General features: G+C 43.9%; 1 protein-coding gene across 1 annotated transcript in view; it reads left to right on the top strand.

The window, feature by feature from the left end:
• The first annotated feature begins 21883 nt into the window (after positions 1 to 21883).
• Positions 21884 to 25642, top strand: part of BMERB1 (bMERB domain containing 1) — a 139574-nt gene continuing 135815 nt past the window's right edge. The window contains exon 1 of the mRNA XM_062179770.1: positions 21884 to 22080. Within this exon, the coding sequence (XP_062035754.1) occupies positions 21975 to 22080 (106 nt within the window). The 5' untranslated portion in view covers positions 21884 to 21974. The remainder of the gene's footprint in view (positions 22081 to 25642) is intronic.

Genomic DNA, 25642 nt, shown 5'->3' with positions numbered 1-25642 from the left:
CCCACTGTCTTACAGCCTGCTCAGGGCATTCATTCCCATTAACTGCTCTGCAGGCATCTGAGCTTGCGATCCCTTTTTTGGCTGCACCAATGATGGTGACGTTGACCAAGTGCCCGCATATCAGTCACAAGTTTATTTTTATTTTATTTTTATTTTTATTTATTTATTTGACAGGCAGAGTGGACAGTGAGAGAGAGAGAGACAGAGAGAAAGGTCCTCCTTTGCCATTGGTTCACCCTCCAAAGGCCGCCGCGGCCGGCGCACTGTGCTGATCCAATGGCAGGAGCCAGGTGCTTCTCCTGGTCTCCCATGGGGTACAGGGCCCAAGGACCTGGGCCATCCCCCACTGCACTCCCTGGCCACAGCAGAGAGCTGGCCTGGAAGAGGGGCAACCGGGACAGGATCGGTGCCCCGACCGGGACTAGAACCCGGTGTGCCGGCGCCGCAAGGCGGAGGATTAGCCTGTTGAGCCACGGCACCGGCCTCAGTGACAAGTTTAATTGATAATGACCATAACAGAATGAAGTGATACAGTAGAAGAAGATATTTCTTCAACCTGTCTGCTGGAGAAATTGTGAAGTTGTTGGTCAGAGATGGTCTAAGTCCATCTTGCTCACTGTGCAGCACATGTTATATTAACAGTGATATCATGTGATGTGGAAGACTGTCTCAGCTTTTCTGCTCCACTCCTCATGGCAACAACAAATGTTTTTCTTCTGAGTCAGCATTATCTGGAAGCTAATGCTGACCATAATTAAACCATGTGTTCTCAATCCCATAGATATTGAACTGTTAAAATTTTTTTCTTAATATTCACTGCATATGTAGGACATGTAATTAGCCTATGTTTGTAGTTCTGTGATATATGTACGGCTGCGAAGAGGCAGAGGAGGAAGTGCAACAGCATTTTCTCAGTTGTACAAGAAATGTTACATTATAATGAATAGGTAATATTAAATTGGGCTGACGAGTCATGTTACTGTAAACCAATATTCCCCTTGTGAGGTCCCCAAGGTTTAAACAAGAGAATCTTTTCCAATAACAAGAAAATTGATTCTGAGGCATGTGCCTCCTGGTGCCTCAGCCTTTATTCACTAGCTGTAAGACTGCTGATAAGGAGCTTGGCTTTTCTCTTAATTGCTCTGCATTAAATGAGATCACATATGCGACAGCTTGCAGGACAGTGCCCAGCGCACAGTATAAACAATCAATGCTAGTACAGTTGTCCCTCGGCATCTGAGGGAGACTGGCTCCAGCAATCCTCTCGATACCAAAATCAATGGCTGCTCAAGTCTCTCAGATAAATCGGCATAGTATTTAGGCACATCCTCCCAATATACTTTAAATCATCTCCAGATTACTTAACAAATGTAAATGCTATGTAAATAGTTGCTCTACTCTATTGTTGAGGGAATGATGACATTAAAAAAAGTCTTTCCATGTTCAATATAAATGCAATTTGTGTGTGTATGGAATATTTTCCATCTATGATTGATTGAATTCAAGAATGCAGAACTCATAGATACAGAGGGCTGACTCTATATTTGCAATAGAGATCAATTCTCAAGACCCACAAAATGAAAGTTTCACTCCTGGTATCGATTGGCCTACCTAGAATGAGATTGCCTATGGTATGCCCAGGGGAACCTTCCTGATTGGTTCTAAGGGGAGGGGAGAAAAAGATTGACTTTCTTCCCTTCTAATTCCAAGACAGGTAAGACAGACCAGGTCACTTTATTTAACATTTCTTTTTTTGGAATTAACCAAAAATTATAGCAGACCCCTAAAATATGTTGTCTCTGTTTTACTCCCAGTCTGTAATTTAGCTATAGTTTGTTAATGTTATTAAGGCTGTGGAAGCCAGCAACAGTTTACATTTTCATAATACCAGAAGTCATACAATTGTTTTCTTTGTTGTTGAAATAATTTCTATAATCTTAACACTCTTCATTATTTAACAAAGATTTATTTGAAAGAGTTATAGAGAGAGACAGAGACACACAGAGAGACAGAGACAGAGACAGAGAAATCTTCCAGCAACTGGCTCACTTCCTATTTGGTTGCAATGGCCAGGAATGAGCCAGGCAGAAGTCAGGAGCTAGGAGCTTCATCTGGGTCTCCCACGAGGGTGGCAGTTGCCCAAGCACTTGGACCATTTTCTGCTGCTTTTCCCAAGCCATTATGAGGGAGTTGGATCAGAAGTGGAGCAGCTGGTACTTGAACTGGTGCCCATATGGGATGCTGGCATTGCAGGAGGTGGGCTACTATACCACAGCTCTGGTCCCAACACTTTTCATTTTATGATATCAGTCATCAACATTAATTCAACACATATTGAAGCCATCTACATCCCAGACACTATGCTAAGCAAAAAGGATCCCCAATATTAGCTTATGTCTAGTAGACAGGCTTACAAGCAAATTACAGCTACCACTTAATGTCTGCCACTAATTTTAAACAAAGTTTTGTGCTGTACTCTTTTACATAATGCAGTAATTGGTATAGTGTGGTGAACAGGTGTTGGATGCCTCCTCAACATTCATTTTGTCACTCCCGTCCCAACAGCTCCCACTTTCTACTTGGGTATCCTTCTATGAATTAGTCAGGTGTCCATTGCTATAATGAAATACCTGAGGCTGTGTACTTTATAAACAAAGAGAAGAGGTTTATTTAGCTCACAGTTCTGCAGGTTCAAGAGCACACACTGGCATTGGCTTTGCTCTGTTGAAGACCTCATGGTGGATGGCATCACGATGGCAGCAGCTTGTACAAGAGAGAGGACACATGGGAAGGCAGGAAGCCAGAGGATGACTCTGGGGCCAGGCTTGCTCTTTTATAACAACTTATCAGGAAAACTTGGGGTCTGATGAGGACTACCTTAGTTCCTTTGAAGAAGCACCCCCACTGACTTAACCAACTTCACTAGGCCCCATCTCTTAAAGGTTCCAACAGCACTCAATGCTGTCACACTGGAGACCAAGTTTCCAACACAGGAACCTTTGGATATCTGTATTGCAGTGTCCCAGAAGGGGACCCAACTACTGGCTCAAGAAGTAGAGCAAATGATCAAGGTTAAGTCAATCAGTGCATTTCATGCTCTTGTGACTTTACAACTACCATAACTGATTCAGAGATGGTCATGTGACCTACATCTGTGCAATTAGAGTGAACATCATAACTTTTGCTTTGAAAACTAGGACAAAGCCAAAATGATCCTGAACAAGAAAAATCAAGCTGGAGGCATCACAATGCCTGACTTCAAAGCTATACTAATTAAAACAGCATGGAACTGGCATAAAAAAGAGCACTGTGGACCAACCAGAGACCAGCACATGAGTTGAACATGCACCTGTAAATCCCAACTTTAATCTACAAGAAGCTGCTCCCCTGACTCTACAGAGAGCCTGGGAATTAAGAGATAGCAGCTCAGCTTCTACAACAAATGAAACGGACAATTTCACTGGATTCATGCATTGTGCCTTTGTACCTGCTATTCCAACTGCCTGGAAGTCTTTTACTCTTCATTTGATTAACTCCTACTCATACTTCAAAATCCTACTCAGGGTGCCAGCACTGTGGCATAGTGGGTAAAGCTGTCACCTGCAGTGCCAGCATCCCATATGGGCGCTGGTTTGAGAGCTGGCTGCTCCACTTCCAATCCAACTTTCTTCTATTGCCTGGGAAAGCAGTAGAGGAAGTGGGCCCAAGCACTTGGGCCCCTGCCTATGTGGGAAACCCAGAGGAAGCTCCTGGCTCCTGGTTTCGGATTGGCCCAGGTATCACCTCCTCCAGGAAGCCTCATTTTCATCCTCCTCATCTGAACTGGTATTCCTTGGCAGGTGTTCCTTGCTTCTATCATAGCACTCTTCACAGATACCAAGTGACATACATCTCTGATGAACAACATGGGATGATCATATAGTAATAACCATATACTAATAAATGTAGCTTGTTTGAGACAGAGCTAGCAAAATATGGCATTCCCAGAGAAATGCAAATAACAAGTTCTTGGGTGAACCTTTATAATTGTCCTCACAAGGACTTCCCTGTGGTCTGTTTTTTTGACTATGATTTTGAGGACGTAGTAGCTGTTATCTAACAAAGGGGTTCTGTATTCGAAGTGTGGGAAACACAGGGTTACACAGAACTGAGGGGTTCTTAGAGCTTCTAAGGTACTGGCCATGTATGATGGCTCTGCAGGAGACTGACAGATTGTGCAGTGGCCACCTGCACCAGCCCGAAGTTTCTGCCAGCTCCTTCTGCATGGCTGAGCCCTGGCAGGCAGCATAGGCTCTGGCACAGAATAGGTGCTAACAAGTATCTACTCAAAGAGGAAATGTTAAATGAAACTTGCACTACGTAGGGGAGAGAAAATTTGAGCCCAAATTAGTCTAATGGTGGTAGAGAGTAAAGGACAGACTACAGGCTAATACATCTAGATTTAACTAGCTAATATCAGCAAGACTTGCAAGTTAAAATACAAATTTTCTGGCATGAATGATTGGATGGAATAAAGCTGTCATTGGCTGTGAGAAGAAATACAAAAAATAGATTTTTAGAGGAAAGACAGTGAATTTGAGGTTCCTCTGGGAAATCTAGTCTGGTGGAGCTGTTCCACAGAAAGGTATACATACACACACAGAAATATACACCTGTGGCTTTTTGGCACCTCTTTCCTCATTTTATTACTTAGTTTAAGTCAGCCCTTTCTGGAAGAGTGACTGCCTTGTACAGTGCTAATGACAAAAGGAAGAGACCAAGGTTGGGGCTGTATGTGCATGTTAAATATGGATGGAATGCAAAGACTTTATCTCTGTCATGAAGCTGTATGAGGTTATTTCAAAAATGTGTGGAAAACTGAGTTAAACTACAAATGCATTATGGGGCAGAAATTATCTGCAATCTATTCATAGTTTTTCATAATGTGTATTTTCCATGAACTTTTTCAGGAACATCCACAATATCAGCCTTGTGTATGAAGGAATGCTGCTGGATGGATTCTACATGAAGCAATCACGTGAACGCAGGACAGTAGGAGCTGGGTTACATTATTTAAGCTACTCGAAAATCAGGAAGCACTTAATGGACTTTTCTCAGTTCATTTATCCATCCATCCATTCATTCAGCAAACATATGCTGGGTATCTATCATGTGCTATTGAATAGTTCAACTCCGGTGATTTGAAAGTGAATAGAACATATATTTCTCCTCTGAGTATGTTCGTTTAACACAAGGTTTATGACAAGAAGTATTACACACACTCTCACACACACTTCTGGCGACTATGACTTGGCATGGCATCTCTGGAGGATGGCTTATTAATGTAAGTATCAAATGCCTTTGAAAATGTGCACATCCTTTGATTCAGCATTTTCACTTCTAGGAATTCATCCTAACAAAATAAAGAATATATAGCTTCGGAGCTGGCGCTGTGGCATAGTGGGAAAAGCTATCGCCTGCAGTGCTGGCATTGCATATGGGCTGCACTTCCAGTCCAGCTCTCTGCTATGGCCTGGGAAAGCAGTACAGGATGGCCCAAGTCCTTGGGCCCCTGCACCCACGTGGGAGACATGGAGCAAGCGCCTGGCTCCTGGCTTCGAATTGGCATAGTTCCGGCTGTTGCGGCCATCTGGGGAGTGAACCAGTGGATGGAAGACCTCTCTCTCTGCCTCTCCTCTCTCTGTGTAACTCTGACTTTCAAATAAATAATAAATAAATCTTAAAAAAAAAAGAATATACAGCTTTAACTTCAAGACTGCTCCCTTTAATTTCGTTGATAATCTCAAAAAATTGGGGATAATCTGTCCCCCAAGCCAAGGACATAAATTATGTAAATTATTCTGCAGGCAGTAGGAAGTAGTGGAGGCTGTTGAGCAAGCGCCACACTGGGTTGTCTGTATGTGTGCGTGCTTTGATACAATTTCAGAAACATTGTGGAGAACAGCTTCTAGTGGTGGAAAAAGCCAGAAAAGACGGTTCTCCAACAGTCTAGGTCAGAAACGATGCTAAAGGCAGTGGGAATGGGAAGAATGATTGGGTTGAGGAAGTATTTCCAAGGTAGATTCAGGAGGATTCATGCACTAACCACCTGTGAGTGTGGATACGGCAAATAATGCACTGAAGATAAATCAAAGATTTCAAATTCACATGGAGCAGTTTTGAGGGAAATATGAGGGCACTTTAAGAAACTCATGGAAAAATGGGATTAAAAGATTAATTCATTTTGTTTAAAAAAAAAAAACCTTCTTAAAGCCGTGTATAGTTTTTTCATAACATGCATTTCCATGAACTTTTTTTTTTTTTGACAGGCAGAGTGGACAGTGAGAGAGAGAGACAGAGAGAAAGGTCTTCCTTTGCTGTTGGTTCACCCTCCAATGGCCGCTGCGGCCGGCGCATCTCGCTGATCCGAAGCCAGGAGCCAGGTGCTTCTCCTGGTCTCCTATGGGGTGCAGGGCCCAAGCACTTGGGCCATCTTCCACTGCACTCCCTGGCCACAGCAGAGAGCTGGCTTGGAAGAGGGGCAACCGGGACAGAATCTGGCGCCCCGACCAGGACTAGAATCTGGTGTGCCGGCGCTGCTAGGCGGAGGATTAGCCTGTTGAGCCACGGCGCCGGCATTTCCATGAACTTTTTAAAAAATTTATTTTATTTATTTGAAAGTCAGAGTTACAGAGAGAGAGGTAGAGACAGAGAGAGAGGTCTTCCTAGAGACACAGAGAGAGGTCTTCCATGCGCTGGTTCACTCTCTAGATGGCCGCAACTGTGGAACTGCACTGATCTGAAGCCAGGTGCTTCTTCTGGGTCTCCCATGTGGGTGCAGAGACCCAAGCACCTGGGCCATCTTCCACTGCTATCCCAGGCCATAGCAGAGAACTGGATTGGAAGAGGAACAGCTGGGACTAGAACTGGCGCCCATATGGGATGCCGGCGCTTCAGGCCAGGGCTTTAACCTGCTGCACCACAACGCTGGCCCCTCCATGAACTTTTAGAAGACCTCCCCCCCTTATGCATGTATTTCAAAACTTTTTTGTACCAAAATATTTAAAAATTCTGTTTTCCATAAATTATTTAAATTACCCTCATGCAATTCTTTGTAAATTTTTTTTAAAGTTTCTTAGTTTTATTTATTTGAAAGAGTGGCAGAGAAAGACAGAAAGAGAGAGAGAGAGAGAGAGAGAGAGCGCTATTTTTCATCTACTGGTTCACCCTCCAAATGCCTGCAACAGCTGTGACTGGACCAGGCTGAAGCCAGGATTCAGGAACTCCATCCTGGTCTCCCACATGAGTGGCAAGGGCCCAAGCACTTGGGTCATCATCTGTTGCCTTCCAGGGTGCATATTAGCAGGAAGTTAGATCACAAGTGGAGGGAGACTTGACCCCAGGAACCCTGATGTGGGATGTGAGCATGTGAAATGGTGGCTTAACCTGCTGTGCCACAACATCTGCCCGATAAGTCTATTTTGAACATGTTCAGGTTGAGGTTACAAATTCTTCCTCATGGGTAGGTATTGCCAAGGTGATTGTATGAGAATAAACAGCTTTAAGAGATTATATGGGTTGTGGTTAAGTGTTTAGGCTTTGAAACTGGCTGGCTGAATCTGAATCATGAATAGATTCTGCCACTTATTAGCAAGCAATCTCTGAGCCATGGCTCCCATCTCACAGGGTACTGCTATGAGTTCAGGGTTAAGAGGGGTAAATCTTGGAAAGTGCCCAGCCCACAGTGAACCTTTACAGAATAGCAAGTGAGGTAGGCATTTGGCCAAGTGGTTAAGTCACCAGGTTAGGGCACCTGCATCCCACAGCGGATGCCTGGATTTGATACCTGCCTCAGGATCCTGACTCAGCTGCCTGCTAATGCAGACCCTGGGAGGCAGTGGTGATGGTCCAAGCAACCAGGTTCTTACCAGCTCTTGTATCTGGGAGACCTGGATTGAGTTCCCACTGCAGCCCAGCCCTGGCTGTTAGGGGGCATCTGGGGAGTTAACCAACAGAGGGATGGGAGCACTCTCTGTCTTTCTCTTTCTGCTTCTCAAATAAATTAAAACAGACCCTCTCCCAACAACAATAACAAAAAGCAGAAAGGGCCATGATGGATGGACAGTGCCCCTATGCTCCAGGGATTTTTCTCAGCCACCTCCCTGCTCCATGTGACTTCCCACATACTAACTTCATGCCCCAGCACAACCAAAGCACTCGAGCCCTTCCTGCAGAAGCACCAGCTCCCTGCTCTCTAGCAGATGCAGGATATCAGGTCCTGAGACTTGAACACATATTTCTTCAGCTTCTTTTCCTTCTCCCAAGCTTCCTTCAAGAGCAATAATACTGTGTTCCTGGAACTCACTCTAACTTGATTTTATCTTCCAAACCCACTTGTATCTTTTGCCAATTTTTTTCAAGATTGCTGGATTTTTCCAAGAGGAAAGTGGAAATACACAGCAGAGGGAGTGGGGCTGGAGGTTGAGATGGGAAGTCACTGGTGCTGAGGCCACGATAAAAGATGAGTTTAGTGAGGAATGGAGAGAGGAGATCAAAGGGGATATACAATGGAGAACCCTAGCTGAATAGGGTGCATGAAGGAGAAAGTTTGTACATGAGATGGGAGAAGGCAGAGTTGGAGGGAGAGCCAGGAGGACCAGAAGACAGAAGAATCCTGGACACCTGTGGGGAGAGTTCAGAGGTGAGTCTGGCCCACAAACTGTGTTTCTGGAGAGATTACATGGGATGACCAATGCGAGAAGGACGTGGATAGGACAATGATAGCCATCAAGGATCCTAGACCAGTTTCAGTAGAACAGAGGGAAACGAGGTAAATGGCAGAGTTAGGACTGCAACCTAGGTGGGCTGCCTCTAGAACCCAAGTTCTCTTTTAAAAATTAGTTAATTTTTATTTATTTGAAAGAAGAGAGGCAGACACACGCACACACACACAGAATTGGTTGATCCATCTTCTATCCACTAGTTCACTCCCCAAATACCTGCACCAGTCAGGACTGAACCAGGATGAAGCCAGGACTTGCAGACTCGATCAGGTCTTCCACATGGGTGGCTGGGACCCAATCACTTGGGCCATGATTTGCTGCTTCCCAGGGTGCACATAAGCAGGAAGCAGAATCAGGACTTGAGCCCAGACCCTCTTGATACGGGACGCAGGCATCCCAGGAGGCACGTTAACCATCATGCCAAACATCTACTCTGTCTACAGCTCAAGTTCTTTATCACTGTACTACACAGAAAATAATTTTTATTTGCCTCCTAAACATTGGCAGGATGTGGGGTGTGTGTGTGTGAGAGCGTGTGTGTGTGCACACACACATGTACAAGGAATCTAATAACATCCTATTTTATTTGTTATATTGTATATCATATAAACATAGATTTTATTATGCATTAATGATATATGTAATACAATAGTATTCATTGTTATAGAAATTAAATTCTAAAACCTCAGCTCATCCTTACACATGTAATTCTACATTCATTTCTCCTTAAGCCAGGAGGTCCACTGTACCCCATCTGTATTTATTTTAGCTGTCTAAGAAACAAATCCAGATTTGTTTTATGAAAACTCTGCCCTTCTAGACATGGATCACAGGCTGGCTTTGTAAACAGAACAAGGAGACAAAGTTGCCCAGTTCTGATGGGAAGAGGGCAGTGATAGGCTCAATCCTGCATGAGGAAGGGGTAAGGACTGCTTCGAATCTGCTTAGCAGGTGTAAATGAGTGCTGCATTGCAAAACAGCCAACACAAGGAGGGCTCCTGTCTATGCGTGGGGCTTGCATCTAGTCCAGTTGTTTTCAATTTTATTTTAGTTGTACATCTTATAGGATACATATTTGATACATGCATTCAATGTGTAATGACCAGATCAGGTTCTATACTATTTGATCTCCTTAAACATTAAAAAAATTTATTGACAGTTCACAATGGTACAAATTCATGGAGTTCAGTGATATTTCAACACATATATCATTGGACACTGACCAAATCAGGGTAATTAATGTTTTCCTATTCTTGTCATTACTTTTGCTTGGAACCTTTGAGCTCCTACTTCTATTTATATATAAAATTTATAATAGGTTATTGTGAACTTCAGTCACACCACTGTACTGCAGGACACTAGAATTTCCTCCTTCTATCTAACCGTGCTTTGGTACCTACTATCCAACCTCTCCCAACCCTAAACCCCTCCCCCCCCCCCCGACTCCAGTTATCACTACTCATCTTGCAATCTCCCCCCCCCCACCCCGGCTTCCATACAGGGGAGAGAACATGAGGGATCTGTCCTTCTGAATCTGATTTACTTCATTTCACATGATGTTCTGGTCCAAAGCTTCTGTTTTAGTCCTTCTTAAGCTCTAAGACTCTTTGTTGCTGAGACTTTCTGTTGGCAAAAGCTACAAAGGTATTTGCTGACCAGGAGGATGGGAACTTGCTAATGTAACACTGATGTTCCTGGAAGGAGTCTGTAAAATTAGGGATATTAGTGTTACCAGTGTAATTAAATATCCTGACTGTAAGTAAGGGTGGCCTGGGCATTTTGATGATGACAGCACAAAATGCCAGCCAACTTTTATCTTCAAATAAGGGTAACATTTATAATGTTAATGACAATAAATGACATTTAGTATTCACTTGGTGCCATGCACTGTGCCAACATGTAACACAATCATATCTTAACCTTCAGAACAATCACACGAGGTGGGGATTAGTATTAACCCTAACGTACAGGAAGAGAAACTGCTCCTTGGACAGCCTGTGTACTTGGTTTAAGGGGACACAGCTACCAGCACAGAACTGGAACTTTCACCTGGCTTCAGCGCCACAGTCTTAACCTCCAGGATCTTCTGAATCTTTTTTTTTTTTTTTTGACAGGCAGAGTGGACAGTGAGAGAGAGAGAGACAGAGAGAAAGGTCTTCCTTTTTCCGTTGGTTCACCCCCCAATGGCCGCTGCGGCTGGCGCACCGCGCTGATCCAAAGCCAGGAGCCAGGTGCAATATTTCTTGTCATTCAAATTGAGGTGTCTAGAATTCCCTCTTCCTAGAAGTCACACTTCTCATGTTTCTTAGAGTCACTGCATGATCTGTGTCCCTTTGCATGAGGCTCTCCACTGAGTCACAAGTAAACCCTTCCGTGGTGGCACCCTTGTTTCTATAATCATAGTGTGCGACTGACAGGCTGTGACTCAGTGGGACACACGGCACACTGACAAACTGGTCTATGGGGACAGGCAACTCAAAAATGAAAGCTTCTTCTTTCCTTGAAATATTTCTTACTTTTTCAATGTTTTCTGTGAATCATAGAGAGATAAGGTGGACAAATCATATGCTTTTATAGGAGAGTGATCTATTAGAAGAAATTGGAAAACTAGGGGAAAAGCTCATTTTATAAAGTTAAAAAGAATTTGAATAATGTGAATGGCATCCACACCCACATTTTCCCCATTGTTTATGATTTAAAATGGAGTTTTTCTTTTTTTATGAGCGACATCACAGGAATAGGAGAAACTATCTTTCTGATTCTCTTTCATGAATGTATCCTTTACATGTGAAATTTTTTACTCACACTGGCAGGTACAGAAGTATAAATATAGTCTTATTACATAGCCTATTTGCCCCACGATAATGCTGGACAAAGGTCATATGTGGCAGAGAACAGGAGGGTGCATGGGATGGATGGGGTGCTGGCTGGGGAAGGGTTCTCTCAGCCTAATCTATCTGAATTGGGCCAATGCGACAGAACAACTGTCATTGTTATACCCCACTCCCAAGGAATTCCCATCAACATGCAAGCTGAAGTGGACAGCGACCTTTGGATGCCAAACCCCAGACAGGACTGGGACAGACTGGGACGGTGTGGCCAGACCCCTGTATTTCCCAGCTGGCTAATTGCAGAGCCTTGTCCCAGTCGTATTGTTAACCTCATGGTAATGCACTGTGATTCAAATGCCTACATCTAGCAATGCCATTTTTTGGGGTAACAGATTTATTCAGATAGAACTCACACACCATACAATTCATCCCTTTGAAGGGTGCTATTCTGTGATTTTTAGTCTGTTCACAAAGCTGTGAGGTCATCATCACAATCAACTTTAGAACATTTTCATCACCTGCAAAAAAATCCTGTGCCCTTAGCTATCACTTCTTCTCCATACCTCCCTGTCAGCACTCGAAAACACTAACCTAATTTTTTTCAAAAGTGATCAGTGTTTATTATTTTTTAAAGATTTATTTATTTGAAAGGCAGAGTTATAAAGAGGCAGGAGAGATAGAGAGATAGAGAGAGAGAGAGAGAGAGAGAGAGTCTTTCATCTATTGGTTCATTCCCCAGATGGCCTCAATGGCCAGAGCAGGGCCGATCCGAAGCCAGGAGCCAGGAGCTTCTTCTGGGTCTCCCCACACATGTGCAGGGGCCCAAGGACTTAGGCAATCCTCTACTGCTTTCCCAGACCATAATGGAGAGATGGATTGGAAATGGAGCAGCTGGGACTCGAACTGGCACCCATATGGGATGCTGGCACTGCAGGCGGTGGCTTTACCTGCTATGTCATAGCGCCGGCCCCTAATCTACTTTCTTTCTTCTTGGATTTGCTATAGATATTTTTTCTCTATAGATTTAGATTCTAGACATTTCATATAAATGGAATAATATGGGGCAAATGTTTGCAGCAGTGGCACACCTATGTGCTGTATCAGAGTCTCTGGGTTCAAGTCTTGGCCCTGCTTTGGATCAGTTTGTCATTAATGCACACCAGGTGATGGCTCAAGTATCTCTAGGTCCCTGCCTCCCATGTGAGAGACCAAGATTGAATTCCAGCCTGGCCCGGACCTGGCTGTTATGGGCAACTGGGGAGTGAACCTGTGGTTTCTCCCTCTCTTTTCTTCCCTTTCTCTCTTTGTTGCTGTGCTTTTCAAATAAGCAAAAATGAATAAAAATAAATAAATAAAAATGTTAAATGTGGTGCAGTTGGTTAAGCTGCCGCTTTTTTTTTTTTTTTTTTTTTTTTTGGACAGGTGGAGTCGTAGACAGAGAGACAGACAGACAGAAAGGTCTTCCTTCTGTTGGTTCACTCCCCCAAATGGCCACTACGGCCAGAGCTACACTGATCCAAAGCCAGGAGCCAGGTGCTTCCTCCTGGTCTCCCATGTGGTACAGGGGCCCAAGCACTTGGGCCATCCTCCACTGCCTTCCCGGGCCACAGCAGAGAGCTGGACTGGAAGAGGAGCAACTGGGACTAGAACTCGGTGCCCATATTAGATGCTGGCGCCGCAGGCGGAGGATTAACCAAGTGAGCCACGGCGCTGGCCCCAAGCCGCTGCTTTCAATGCTGACATCCCATATCTGAGCACCTGTTTGAGACCCAGCTGCCTTGCTTCTGATCCATCTTCCTGCTAATGCACCTGCAGACAATGGAAGATGGCTTAAGTACTTGGACCACTGCATGGAATTTGTAGCTCCTGGCTATGGCCTGGCCAAGCCCCAGTCATTGCAACCATTTGAGGAGTAAACCTTGGATGGAAGCTCTCTCTCTCTTTGTGTGTGTGTGTGTGTATGTCTCTCTCCTTTTCTCTCTGTAACTCAGCCTTTCAAATAAATAAATAAATCTTTAAAGATACTAAACACTGCATCATATGTGGTTTTTAAGACTGGCATACTTCAATTAGCATAGTGTTTTCAAGGTTACTCCACACTGAGGCTGCGTCAGGACTTCATTGCTTTTTATTGCCAAATCACATCCCACTGTGTGGACGGGCCTCACTGTAATGATCTGTTCTTCAGCTGGTGGACATTTGGGCTGCTTCTACTTTTTTGCTATTGTGAATAATGCTATGAATGTGGTGCACTCATTTTCATTTATCTTGGGTGGACATCTAAGAGGGAACTCCTGGGTTCAGGGTAACTGTGTTCAGTGCTGTCATGAATCGCCAGACTGTCTTCCAGAGTGGCTGCCCATTGTATAGACAGTGTATGAGGGTTCCAATTTCTCTACTCGATGTCATTTTAATGTTTCATTTGTTTGGAGGCTTCATTTGGTGAGTTCCTACAGAGTCAGAACTCGAACTATCAGCTAGGGCACTGTTTGACCCAGTGGTGATAACGATGAGGAGGAGGATAGTAGCTTACTTGTATTAAGGCCCACAGATGTGCTATCATGAATTTCCTCAATCATCATGACAGTTCTGGGCTATAGGTAGTGCCATCAGAATTTTTCAAGAAAATGAAGTGTAAAGTGTAGAGAGATGAGGCAACATGTCACACAGGGTCACACAGCTGGCAGGTGGCACAGTCAGGGCTCAAACTCAGATCCCCTGGAGTTTAGAGCCCATATTTTGGAAAGCATGCTATCCTGATAAGCTCAGAAGTACATTTCAAGTACATTTGAAATTGTCAACATGCTGAATAAAGAATTACATTAACAGGATAGCATTGCATTATTTTCCCTTTCAATCAACCAAAGGACAGTCATGAAAGCGTCTCACACTGGCCCCTGCAAACCCTCCCAGTCCTTGGCATTCCCAGCAGCACTAAGGCACCGAGCCAGGAGAAGGAGCCAGGGCTGGAGGAGCCACTTAATAATTCTGCACTGACGGTTGCTTCAGCCAGTTACTGAACTTGAAACATTATCACCCTAAATGAATGCAAGCAGACAGTGCTCTGGACACTGCTCTGGAAGGGGGAGTTCTGTCCTCTAGGACTAGAGAATTGTATTACAGATCTTTAGAAAATGAATTTCTTCTTTTTTGAATTATAAAACAATATACAATCAGTGTAGATGTTTAGAAATACCAGAGCTTAAAAAGGTAAAAACTTCCCCTACATCTCAATCTAGAGGCAACCACTGTTAATAGTTTTGTGATTTACTTCTAGTCTTTTTATTTGCCATGCATTAAAAACATTACTGACTTTCTGATTATAAAACTAACACAAACTTTGTAGGAACTTTAGAGAATATAAATAAAGTATTTATTATGACATTCATAAGTAGACACTGTCAATATTTTGGGGTATATCATTTCAGTGTTTTTTTTTTTCCTGGATATGCATGTACATGAGGGTACTTAAACAATTAGTGGAAAAATAAAAGATAAGTTTATTTTGGTACAAAAATGTTTTTGAAATCTACACATAGTTTTTCCATACAACACGCATCTTCCATGAATTTTTCTGAAGCCCCTTCCCATATGTAAAAACAAAATTGGAGTCAGGGGCCGCGTCGTGGCACAGCAGTGAGCTGCTACTTGTGGTGCTGGCAAGCACCCAACCCTGGAATGCTGGTTCAAGTTCCAGCCGCTCTGCTTCTGATCCAGTTTCCTTTCACCTGGGAAGGCACTGGATGATGGCACAAAATTAGGCCACAGCCACCCATATGGGAGATCTGGGTGGGGTCTTTGGCCTGACCCAGCCCTGGCTCTTGCTGCCATAGGGGGAGTAAAGATGGAAGATCTCTTTTTCTCTCTACCTCTCCCTCTATCTGACACCCTTTCAAATAAATGACACCTTTCAAATAAATAAATCTATCTTTTTAAAAAATTGCAATCAATTTTTTCACTTAATTTCTACCATTATCATTCCACAAAATAACTTACATGATTGAGATCACCTTGTACATTTGATCAAGAACAATAGCTTACACTTCATATTATAATTTGTATCTTATTTTCTCCTTTATGCTTTGATTAAATTGCAACATGAAGTTTTTCCTGAGTAATTCAAATTCTTTAAAAAAGATTTATTTTAAAGGCAGAGTTAGAGAGAGGAGAGACAGAGAGGGAGACAAAGAGAGAGAGGGAGAGAGGGAGAGAAAGGAAGGGGGTGATATTTCACCCTCTGATTCACTCCCCCAAATGGCCACAACAGCCAGGGCTGGGCCAGGCCAAAGCCAGGAGCCAGGAGTGAGGTGCAGGGGCCGAAGTAATTGGGCCATCCTCTGCTACTTTCCTAGGCACATTAGCAGGGAGGTTGATCAGAGGTGGGGCAGCTAGGACTCAAACCGGTGCACATATGGGATGCTGGCATCACAGGCAGTGGCTTAACTCACTATGCCACAATGCCAGCCCCAACAGTTCAAATTCTTTGAAAACATGATTTTATGCCCTTTTAAAATTTTTCATTTTCATTTTTATTTATTTATTTATTTTTTTGACAGGCATAGTGGACAGTGAGAGAGAGAGAGACAGAGAGAAAGGTCTTCCTTTTTCTGTTGGTTCACCCCCCAATGGCCGCTTCGGCCGGCTCACTGCGCTAACCCCCAGCCAGGAGCCAGGTGTTTCTCCTGGTCTCCCATGCGGGTGCAGGGCCCAATGACCTGGGCCATCCTCCACTGCACTCCTGGGCCATAGCAAAGAGCTGAACTGGAAGAGGAGCAACTGGGACACAATCCGGTGCCCCGACCGGGACTAGAACCCAGGGTGCCGGCGCCGCAGCGGAGGATTAGGGAGGAAGGGAGGGAGGAAAGAAGGAAGGTTGGTTCCATCTGCTGGTTTATTCCCCAAATGGTCATAATGGCTGGGGTTGGTCCAAGCCCAAGCCAGGAGCTACATCCGGATCTCCCATATGGTAGGCAGGGGCCCAAGTACTTGGGATATTCTCTGCTGCTTTTCCAGGCACATTAGCAGGAAGCTGGATATTGGAAATGAAGCAGCTAGGACTCAAATCAGTCCTCTAATACGGCATTGCAGGTGGCAGCTTAGCCCACAGCACCCCAGAAAGCATGATATTAAAGAAATGTACAGTGTGTTATGCATATCACAATTTACTTAGCTATTTCCTCTTTTCCATATTTTACATAAATTATAAGAAAATCTTGTATGAAAACATTTTTTAGTATTTCAAATATCTCTTAGGGCAGACTGCACATTTCCAGAAGTTGAACTTTTGGATCCAACAGGTCTCCCTACTTTTTATTTTTTTAAATTACGAAGTATCTTAATATACATAAAAGTAAAGAGAATAACATGACAAAAAGCCTATCTTTTATTTTAAGTGATCCACATCCTTTAATTTATATACCTGTGATTTATTCATTTGGTAGTAGTTTTGTGATTGCTGCATAGTATTCCACTATGTCAATGTACTTGTCTATTCTATTGTTGATGGATACCTGGGTTAGGCCCACTTTTTGCTATTATGAGTAAAGTTTCTACTAACATTGGCGGACACAGAACTTATTTCTCTTTGGGATATACCTGGGAATGAAACTGCTGAGAGACAGGGAAAACATATTCTTAGTTTTAGATAATACTATCAAATCATTTTTAAAAGGGGTTGTGCCATTTTATACTCCCAACAGCAGTGAACTGTAGTTACATTCTTACTAACTACTAATTCATTTATTAACACTCATACTAATATTTAGTATTGTCAGTATTTTTAGTCATTCCAATAGGGTTATAGTATCTACCAACCATCTATAACAAATCTCAACATATATGCTTTATATTTCTTTTAAGAAATATTAGTCTCATTTGGGGCCAGTACTGTGGCCGTGTCAGTAAAGCCGACACCTGCAGTGCTGCCATCCCATATGGGCACCAGTTTGGGTCCCAGCTGCTCCACTTCCAATCCAGCTCTCTGCTGTGGCCTGGGAAAGCAGTAGAAGATGGCTCAAGTCCTTGGGCCCCTGCACTGGCGCGGGAGACCTGGAAGAAGCTCCTGGCTCCTGGCTTCGGATGGGCCCAGCTCCAGCCATTGTGGCCATTTGGGTAGATGTGGATGAACTTTGAAAACAGTATGTCACAGGAAAGGAGCCAGACACAAAAGGTCATGTATTGTAGAGTCCATTCATATAAAATATTCAGAATAGGTAATTCATAAAGATGGTGATTTCTTCTTAGTTTTCTGTGTGGATAGGCAACTATCTCAGCACCATTACTGAGTAGTCCGTCGTTTCTGTGCTGATTTGTAATACCTCCTCTGGCATGTTACCAACTTTCCATTTTGTTAGAGTCTATTTTGGGGTTCTCAGTTCTCTTCCTATGTTTTCAGGCTTCATAGTAGTTTCAATATAGTAGTTAAATTCTCCCTACCTTGTTAATTGTCTTCAACATTATCTTGCCTATTTCTGGCTCACTGTCCTTCTATGTTTATATCAAAGTTTATTTTAAAATCTTATTGCCTATTGAGGTTTCAAGTGGAATTGTATGGACGAGAATTTTCCTCTTTACAATACTGATTCTTTGCACCCTTTATCATGGTGCATACATCCTTTCACTTCTTATATTTTTACTTCTTTTTTTCTGTTTCATAATGCAACATAAAACTAGTTAACTGTCTCAGATGACATAAAATAATAATTTTCTCCTCAAACTCGGTTTTTGATATTGTGATTATATTTTAAGTTCAATTAATAATTTTGTCTGGAAATACTACTACTCCTTTCTTTTTAACTTAAAAATTTATTTATTTTCATTTTATATGAAAGGCAGAGTGATAGAGAGAAATCTTCCATCCTCTGGTTCACTCCCCAAATGGCTGTAACAGCCTGGACTGGGCCAGGCTGAAGCCAGAAGCCTGGAACTCCATCTGGATCTCCCACATGAGTAGTAGGAAACCAAATACTTGGGGCACCATTTGCTGCCTTCCAGGGTGTGCACCAGCAGGAAGCTGGATCAGAAGCAGAGGAGCAAGGGACTTGAACCAGGCACTCAAGCAGTGACCTGAATGCTGTGCCAAATGTCTGCCCTTATTCCTATATATTGTTTTCAAAATCTTGCTCTTGGGCATTTGAATAACTTATCTATGGATTAGCTTGCATTTTTATTTTGGAAGTTATACTGCTGAAAAAGAAGGTTTTGTTTCTTCTCTCAATTCTTATGCCTCATTTGTTTTTCTTACCTAACTAGGCTAGGACCTCCCAGAAGCGGGAATCATAGGCATTCTGGTTCTGTTCTTGACTTTGATGGGGATTCTACTAGAAGTTCAGCTCAAGATGTTTACCATAGATTTTTAATATTCTCTGTAAAGTGAAGGAAATATTTTTCTATTCTTAATTTGCTAAGGAAAAAATGTAGACATATATGATTGGTAATTTTCTAACTGCTTTTTCTATATTTACTGAGATAAGCAAGTCATTTTCCTTTTTAATTTATTAATAATGTATATTAAAACAATAGATTTTCTGATATGGAACCACATTCTATTTTTGGAATAAACCAAATTTTGTACATGATTATTTTTATTTAGAATTTTTTGCACTTATGCTTATAGGTGAGATAGCTCTAGAATTTTTCATTGTTATTTTAAAAGTTGAAACACAGAGTGACAGGCAGAAGGAGAGCGATCTTCCATCTGCTTGTTCACTCTCCAAATGGCTGCAACAGTTGCGGTTGGGCCAAGCCTAAACTAAGAGCTACCCCTGGGTCTCCCATGTGGGCGGCAAGAACTCAAGTATCTGAGCCATCATCTGCGCCTCCCCGGCACGGGGACATTAACAAGAAGCAGGATTGGAAGCAGAGCAGCCTGAATCTAGTTTGGTATCAAGGTTATATCAGCCTCATGAAATGAGCTCAGAAACAATTTTTATCAAATAAAGATTATCTGTTACTTGGTAAAATTCACATATAGAACAGTCTGAGCTGGTTGCCTTTATGGAACTGGGAAGGAAATAAGTTTCAACATTAACAATTCAACTTTTGTGTAATTAATTATTTGCTCTTTTATTTCTTATATACATTTTGATTTTGTAAAGAAAATTAGTTGCTTCAAATTTTAAAAATCATACTGTATTTATGTCTCTCTTTTCATCTTTACCATCACTTCTTTCTTTCTTAGCCTCCCCTCCCTAAGGAATTGCTTTTAGTTTACTGACCCTACATATTGCTTCTTTGTTTTCTATTTCCTTAACGCTCTTGTCACTTCCTTTTAATACCTCACTTAGGTTTTAACTGTTCCTTTTTTCTTAACATCTCTTGAGTTGGAAACTTAATCCATATACTTAGCCTTACATTTAAAAAAAAAAGATTTATTTATTTATTTGAAAGTCAGGAGAGAGAGAGAGAGAGAGAGAGAGAGAGAGAGAGAATCTTCCATCCTCTGGTTCACTTCCCAGGTGGCTGCAACCGCCTGAGCTGGGCCAGGCCGAAGGCGGGAGCCAGGAGCTTCACCCAGATCTCTCACGTGGGTGGCAGGGGCCCAAACATTTGAGCCATCTTCTGTTGTTTTTCCCAGGTTGTTAGCAGTGAGCTAACGATTGGAAGTGGACTAGCCAGGACATGAAATGGCGCCCACATGGGATGTGGGCATCGCAGGTGGTGATTTTACCCATTATGCCACAACACTGGCCCCAGTCTTACACTTTGTAATGATTGCATTTAGGGCTGTGTATTTACTTATATCAAAACTTACGGGCTGGCCCGTGGCTCAACAGGCTAATCCTCCGCCTTGCGGCGCCGGCACACCAAGTTCTAGTCTCAGTTGGGGCGCCAGAGTCTATCCCGGTTGCCCCTCTTCCAGGCCAGCTCTCTGCTATGGCCCGGGAAGGCAGTGGAGGATGGCCCAAGTGCTTGGGCCCTGCACCCGCATGGGAGACCAGGAGAAGTATCTGGCTCCTGGCTTTGGATCAGCGCGATGCGCCCGCCGCAGCAGCCATTGGAGGGTGAACCAACGGCAAAAAGGAAGACCTTTCTTTCTGTCTCTCTCTCACTATCCACTCTGCCTGTCAAAAATAAATAAATAAATAAATAAAAAATAAAAAATAAATAAAAAAACCTTATGTCTCAATATCTGGAACTTCCACTGTTACCCAGGTGTAAACATTTCATGATTTCCAGTATTTCCTTTTTCTCCCAGGAGTTATTTAGAAGTTCATTACTGATAATAACTTTTTAATGTCCAAATAATTTTCTTAAAGAACTGGACCATTTTACACCAACAAACCATCAACCCATACCCTAAAGACCTCTTTTAAAAATTCCCGATACAAAACTCCCTAACTGGGGCTGGTGCTATGGTATAGCAGGTAAAGTGGCTGCCTGCAATGCCGGCATCCCATACGGGCGCCGGTTCAGGTCCCGGTTGCCCCACTTCTTCTTTCTCTTCTTGTTTAAAGATGTAGTTATTTATTTGAAAGTCAAAGTTACACAGAGAGGAAGAGGCAGAGAGGGAGTTCTTCCATTCACTGGTTCACTCTTCAATTGGCTGCAAGGGCCAGAACTTCACCGACCCAAAGCCAGGAGCCAGGAGCTTCTACCAGGTCTTCCATATGGGTGCAGGGGCCCAAGGACTTGGGCCACCTTCCATAGCTTTCCCAGGCCACAGCAGAGAGCAGGATAGGAAGTGGAGCAGCCGGGACTCAAACTCGTGCCGCAGGCAGCGGCTTTACTTGCTAGGCCACAGCGTGGGCCCTGCTGCATCCAAAATATTTTCATCTCTTTCTCCCTCTCAAGTCCACACAGAACAGTTACAGAATCAGTAAGGCATCCAGTGAGTGACCCACTGCATACTCACATCAGGCACACAAAAGCAACTGACAGATCTCACCAGACTGCACAGACCCCGCAGACCCAGGTCCACACTCAGATTTGTGCATACCCTCCACAAAGATGGATCCACCACCCACAGAGGCGGGCTCACCCATCCCGTTCAAAACCTAGCAGCCCACTGGCAGACCACAGCCACCCACCCAAGCATCGCCCCTGGGTCCAGTATGGGCGGGGGCCTTGTTCTTACTTCCTCTGGGCTGGGTTGGCTTTAGTGCCGTTTCTTGGTGTTCTTAGAGTTATCACCTGCCCCCTTCTCCCTACCCAGCCCCCAGCCCCCCGCCCCTCGCCCGCCTCCATCGCGCATGTGCTCTGCATTCCCTCCCCCTCCTGGGTACCAGGCGGCGCTCCCGGGCGCTGGCGGCGGAAGACATGGAGCAGCGTCACGAGCGCCCGGCCCCTTAAGACGCTGCTGGCTGGAGCCGCCTCCCTCCCTGCAGCCCGCGGCGGGGATGGAGTGAAGGGAGACCCGGCGACCTGCCCGCTGGGATCAGCGATGGAGTTAAAGCAATCTTTGTCCACCCACTTGGAAGCCGAGAAGCCTCTGAGGCGCTATGGAGCGGTGGAAGAGACGGCGTGGAAAGCGGAGGGACTGGGGAGAAGTGAGTACTCGGGCGTGGTGGGGGCGTTTGGGGACCCGTGAGCTACAGCCGGTGATCGCCGGAGCGCTGGGAACGCGGAGAGCGAAGCGGGGAAGCGCCCCCGCGGCCGGGCTTTCGGTGCTGGGGGGATGCGCAGCACAGCGCCGCGCTCTGCCCGCGAACAAAAGGGGGACCCTCCGCGCTGGGCTTCACCGGGAGGCTCGGGAAATGGCCCGGCAGTTGAGCCAGCTGTCTGGGCTGAACCCGGAGTCCCGGATCCGTCAGCGCGCAGTTGGTCCGGGAAAGTAGGCTGTTTTCCGCAGTCCAGGGCGGAGGATCCTGTGTCCGCCCGAGATGCGCCGGGGCGCTGGACCGTCCTGGAAAGCGCCCACGTCCCTGGAGAGGGGGGAGTGTCCATTGGCTCCCCCACCCCCATCTGCCGGCGGGGGCTTGCAGGGCACACCTGAAATTCCCCGCGTTTCCGACCCGGCCTCCTCCTGGTCACAGAGGATGGGGAAGGGGTTAACCCTGAGCACAGTCTCCTCCTTTCTCCCTCTCCTCAGTTCAGGTCTTGGTTTGGGTACCGTCCTAGGAGGCAGTTCCCAAACAGACCGGCTGTGTTCAACGGTCCTCTCCAGGTTGTTGTGTCAACAGCATCTCTAAATACAGGAAGGATTTTTTTGTTGTTTATAATTAATAGGGTACATTAGTGAAAACTACCCTCAAAGTGTACAGGCAGCATTGGGGTTCTTGAGCTGTTCCTGCCAATCCAGGGGCTTCCCGGTGCCCCTGCTCTGGCGTGGCTTGCCTAGCACTGTGCCTCCCGCCAGACTGGCAGAGGCCCTCCAGCCCTTCCCTGAGGGCCTGCTGCTTCCGCTTGGTTCTGGTCAGCCGTCTTCTCTAGCACCAAGCTCCCAACCAGGCTGGGCAAAGTACTGCGAAGGTGCTCCCGTGTTTTTTCTGTCTTCACCTGGTAGAAAACTGTGTGAGTGTGTGTGTGTGTGTGTGCTTTCCCTATACCTGTATGTATAAATACAGACAATCTTCCCAGAATGGCTCAGCTGTGTTTGGGTCCTGATGTGCTTAAGTTGGAATCAGACTCCTGTCTTGGTTCCTCACCTGCGATGGTGGATACCATAATGCTCCCAACCTTTTTCCTTCTTTTTCTTTCTCCTTTCAAAACCTGCCTCTTCCTTCCCCTTCTCCTCTGTTGCATCCTCTGCCCTTTGTGCTTTAGCATTTCGTCGAGGTTGAGAGTCTAGCACGAACTCAGAACAATTTCAGCAATGACTACCTTTTATTGCGCGATGACCATGTCCAAGACCTGTGCTAAGAACTTTGAATGCATCATCTCATTTAATCCCACAACCATCTCCTGTGGTGAATGACTCCTCTTTCATAGATTAAAAACAAAAGAATAATAATAAAACGGGGCTTTTTAGGCCATACAACTGTTAAGTAGTAAAACCAGGGTCTTAACACAGGTTTGTTGGACCCCAGACTTTTAACGTGAAGGTTTACGACGTTAATGTTTTCAGAAAACTTCCTGAGTCTGTTGAGAGTCTCAGACCATGTTTGGTGATTTTATAATTATCTGGTGGTCTGTTAGTCTCTGGAGATCACAAGGGCCTTGAAAGCACACTGGGTCTATACAGAAAAACAAACTACTCGAATAATAATCCTTGCTCTGTCCCTTGCTGGCTATGTGATTTTAGGCACACTTCTAAGCCTCACTCTGCCTCCATTTTCTGAAAATAGAGATATGAATAGTGTCCACCTTATGTATGTAGAACACAAGGTTAAGTGTTCAGTTCCTATTGGCTGCTTCCATTATTTTACTGCTCTGTCTGTAAAACAACCTGTTTTTACCCTTTAAAGGAATTACATAAAGTGATTGCCTGGACTAAAACCACAGTGTTGGTCACTTCCCTAATAACTCTCTTACAGATTTTTATTTTCTCACCACTTTAAAAGGAACAATTGCAAACATACAGGAAAATTGCAGCAAGGACCCAATTTATACATTTTAGCTCCTGAAATTTTTGTACTTCTAGGTCCTGGGCTACAAACTGTTAAAAGTCTGGCAGAAAAGCATTCTCATCCTTTCTATTCCAAATCATCAAAGACTGTGAAGCTTGCTTCCTAGTTCCATGCAAGACCACAGTTTCTGATCTGCTTTCACACAGATCCCCAAATCTGTTTTTTTTTTCCTTTTTACCTATTAAAACTTGAAATTTTCTTAAAGCACTAATCCAGAGTCCGCTTTTAAATCTTGAATCTGGCAAGTTTTGATCTATAGACTCTGTCTGCCACTAGGCATTTTTGTTTTTCTAAGTGGCATTTTTGGAACATTCTCTCAACTCCCAGGGGATCTATGGATCTATTCCATAATGTCTGGGGCCTCCATTTATTAATGAAGTGTGAAAATCAGAACAATTGATTCTGTGGCTTAACAATTGCCAAGCCAGCATCGTAATGCATGAAATACTGGAGAATAGAAAACAGAAGTGGTCCATTAAAAAGAAGGCATGCTCTATTTAACTTCCACGCATAACTGAATTCTTGATGTTAAATAAAAACTATGTATAAATTAAAAACCATTGAAAAGAGGTGAAAGATTATAGAACTGGATGCTTTTAGTTTTGGTCTCATTAATAATTATCTCATTTTAAGTATAGTTTTTAGACAGAGATATATGTGCTGTAGTACAGTAGCAAAGAATGGGAATTTTGAAGTCAGTTGAAAGGAATTCAAAACAGTTATAACAATTTGTAGCTTTGTCACCCTGGGAAAACTGCTGAACTTCTCTGTGCGCCAGTTGCTTATCTGTAAAACGGGGATATAACAGAAATGAGCACTTGGGGGTTTTGGAGGATTAAATGAGAATGCATATAATGCATTTGTTCAGCACACCATAATCGCTCACTCAGTGCTGAACTGCTGTCATAGTATGACACAGACAATAGAACCCAATGGTACCTGAGGAGATTATTTCAAGTGTGCCAGTCACAGCTTTCCACTGCTTCCATTTCTTTGTAAATTCTGGATAACGATCATATATATAGCACCTTCCTCATGGGATTGTGATGGGAAGGCCTTTGCACTCTCTAGTATTTTCTTGTTTGAGAAAGATTCTAAGCAATTGCTCCCATCCGCCTCTGACAGCATTTTTCTGCTAGCAGTTTTTTTTTTCCATACTCAGTTGGAAAATATATAGTGACATTTCAGTGTGGTTAGGTCTATAAAAATATTGCTTTCACCAAACCATAATTAGTTGAGGGTGACAGAAAGATAAGGAGCCTTTTGAAAAAGCACAGAGCTTTTAAAAAATACAGTTGTCTATTACTGTGGCCATTTCCTGATAGATTTGAATGTACCTTAGAGGATGGTTAGAATTTGGGGCATGGGAAGTGGAGGAATGGGTGGCACAGCGGGGGAGGGAATGCCAGGAGAGGTAACATAAGGGCACCAACACAAGCACAGAGGTAGAAAGAAATGCACTATGAGTAAGAGATGGGGATAAAGTCGAGTGTTCAAACAGCAATCTTCCCATAAACCCGAGGGAGATGACTGTTATTTAAAA

This window comes from Lepus europaeus, chromosome 21 (assembly GCF_033115175.1).
Source record: "Lepus europaeus isolate LE1 chromosome 21, mLepTim1.pri, whole genome shotgun sequence".
NCBI classification, from domain to species: Eukaryota; Metazoa; Chordata; class Mammalia; order Lagomorpha; family Leporidae; genus Lepus; species Lepus europaeus.
The sequence above is the reverse complement of the archived record's forward strand: the minus strand, read 5'-3'. Positions and strand labels throughout refer to the sequence as shown.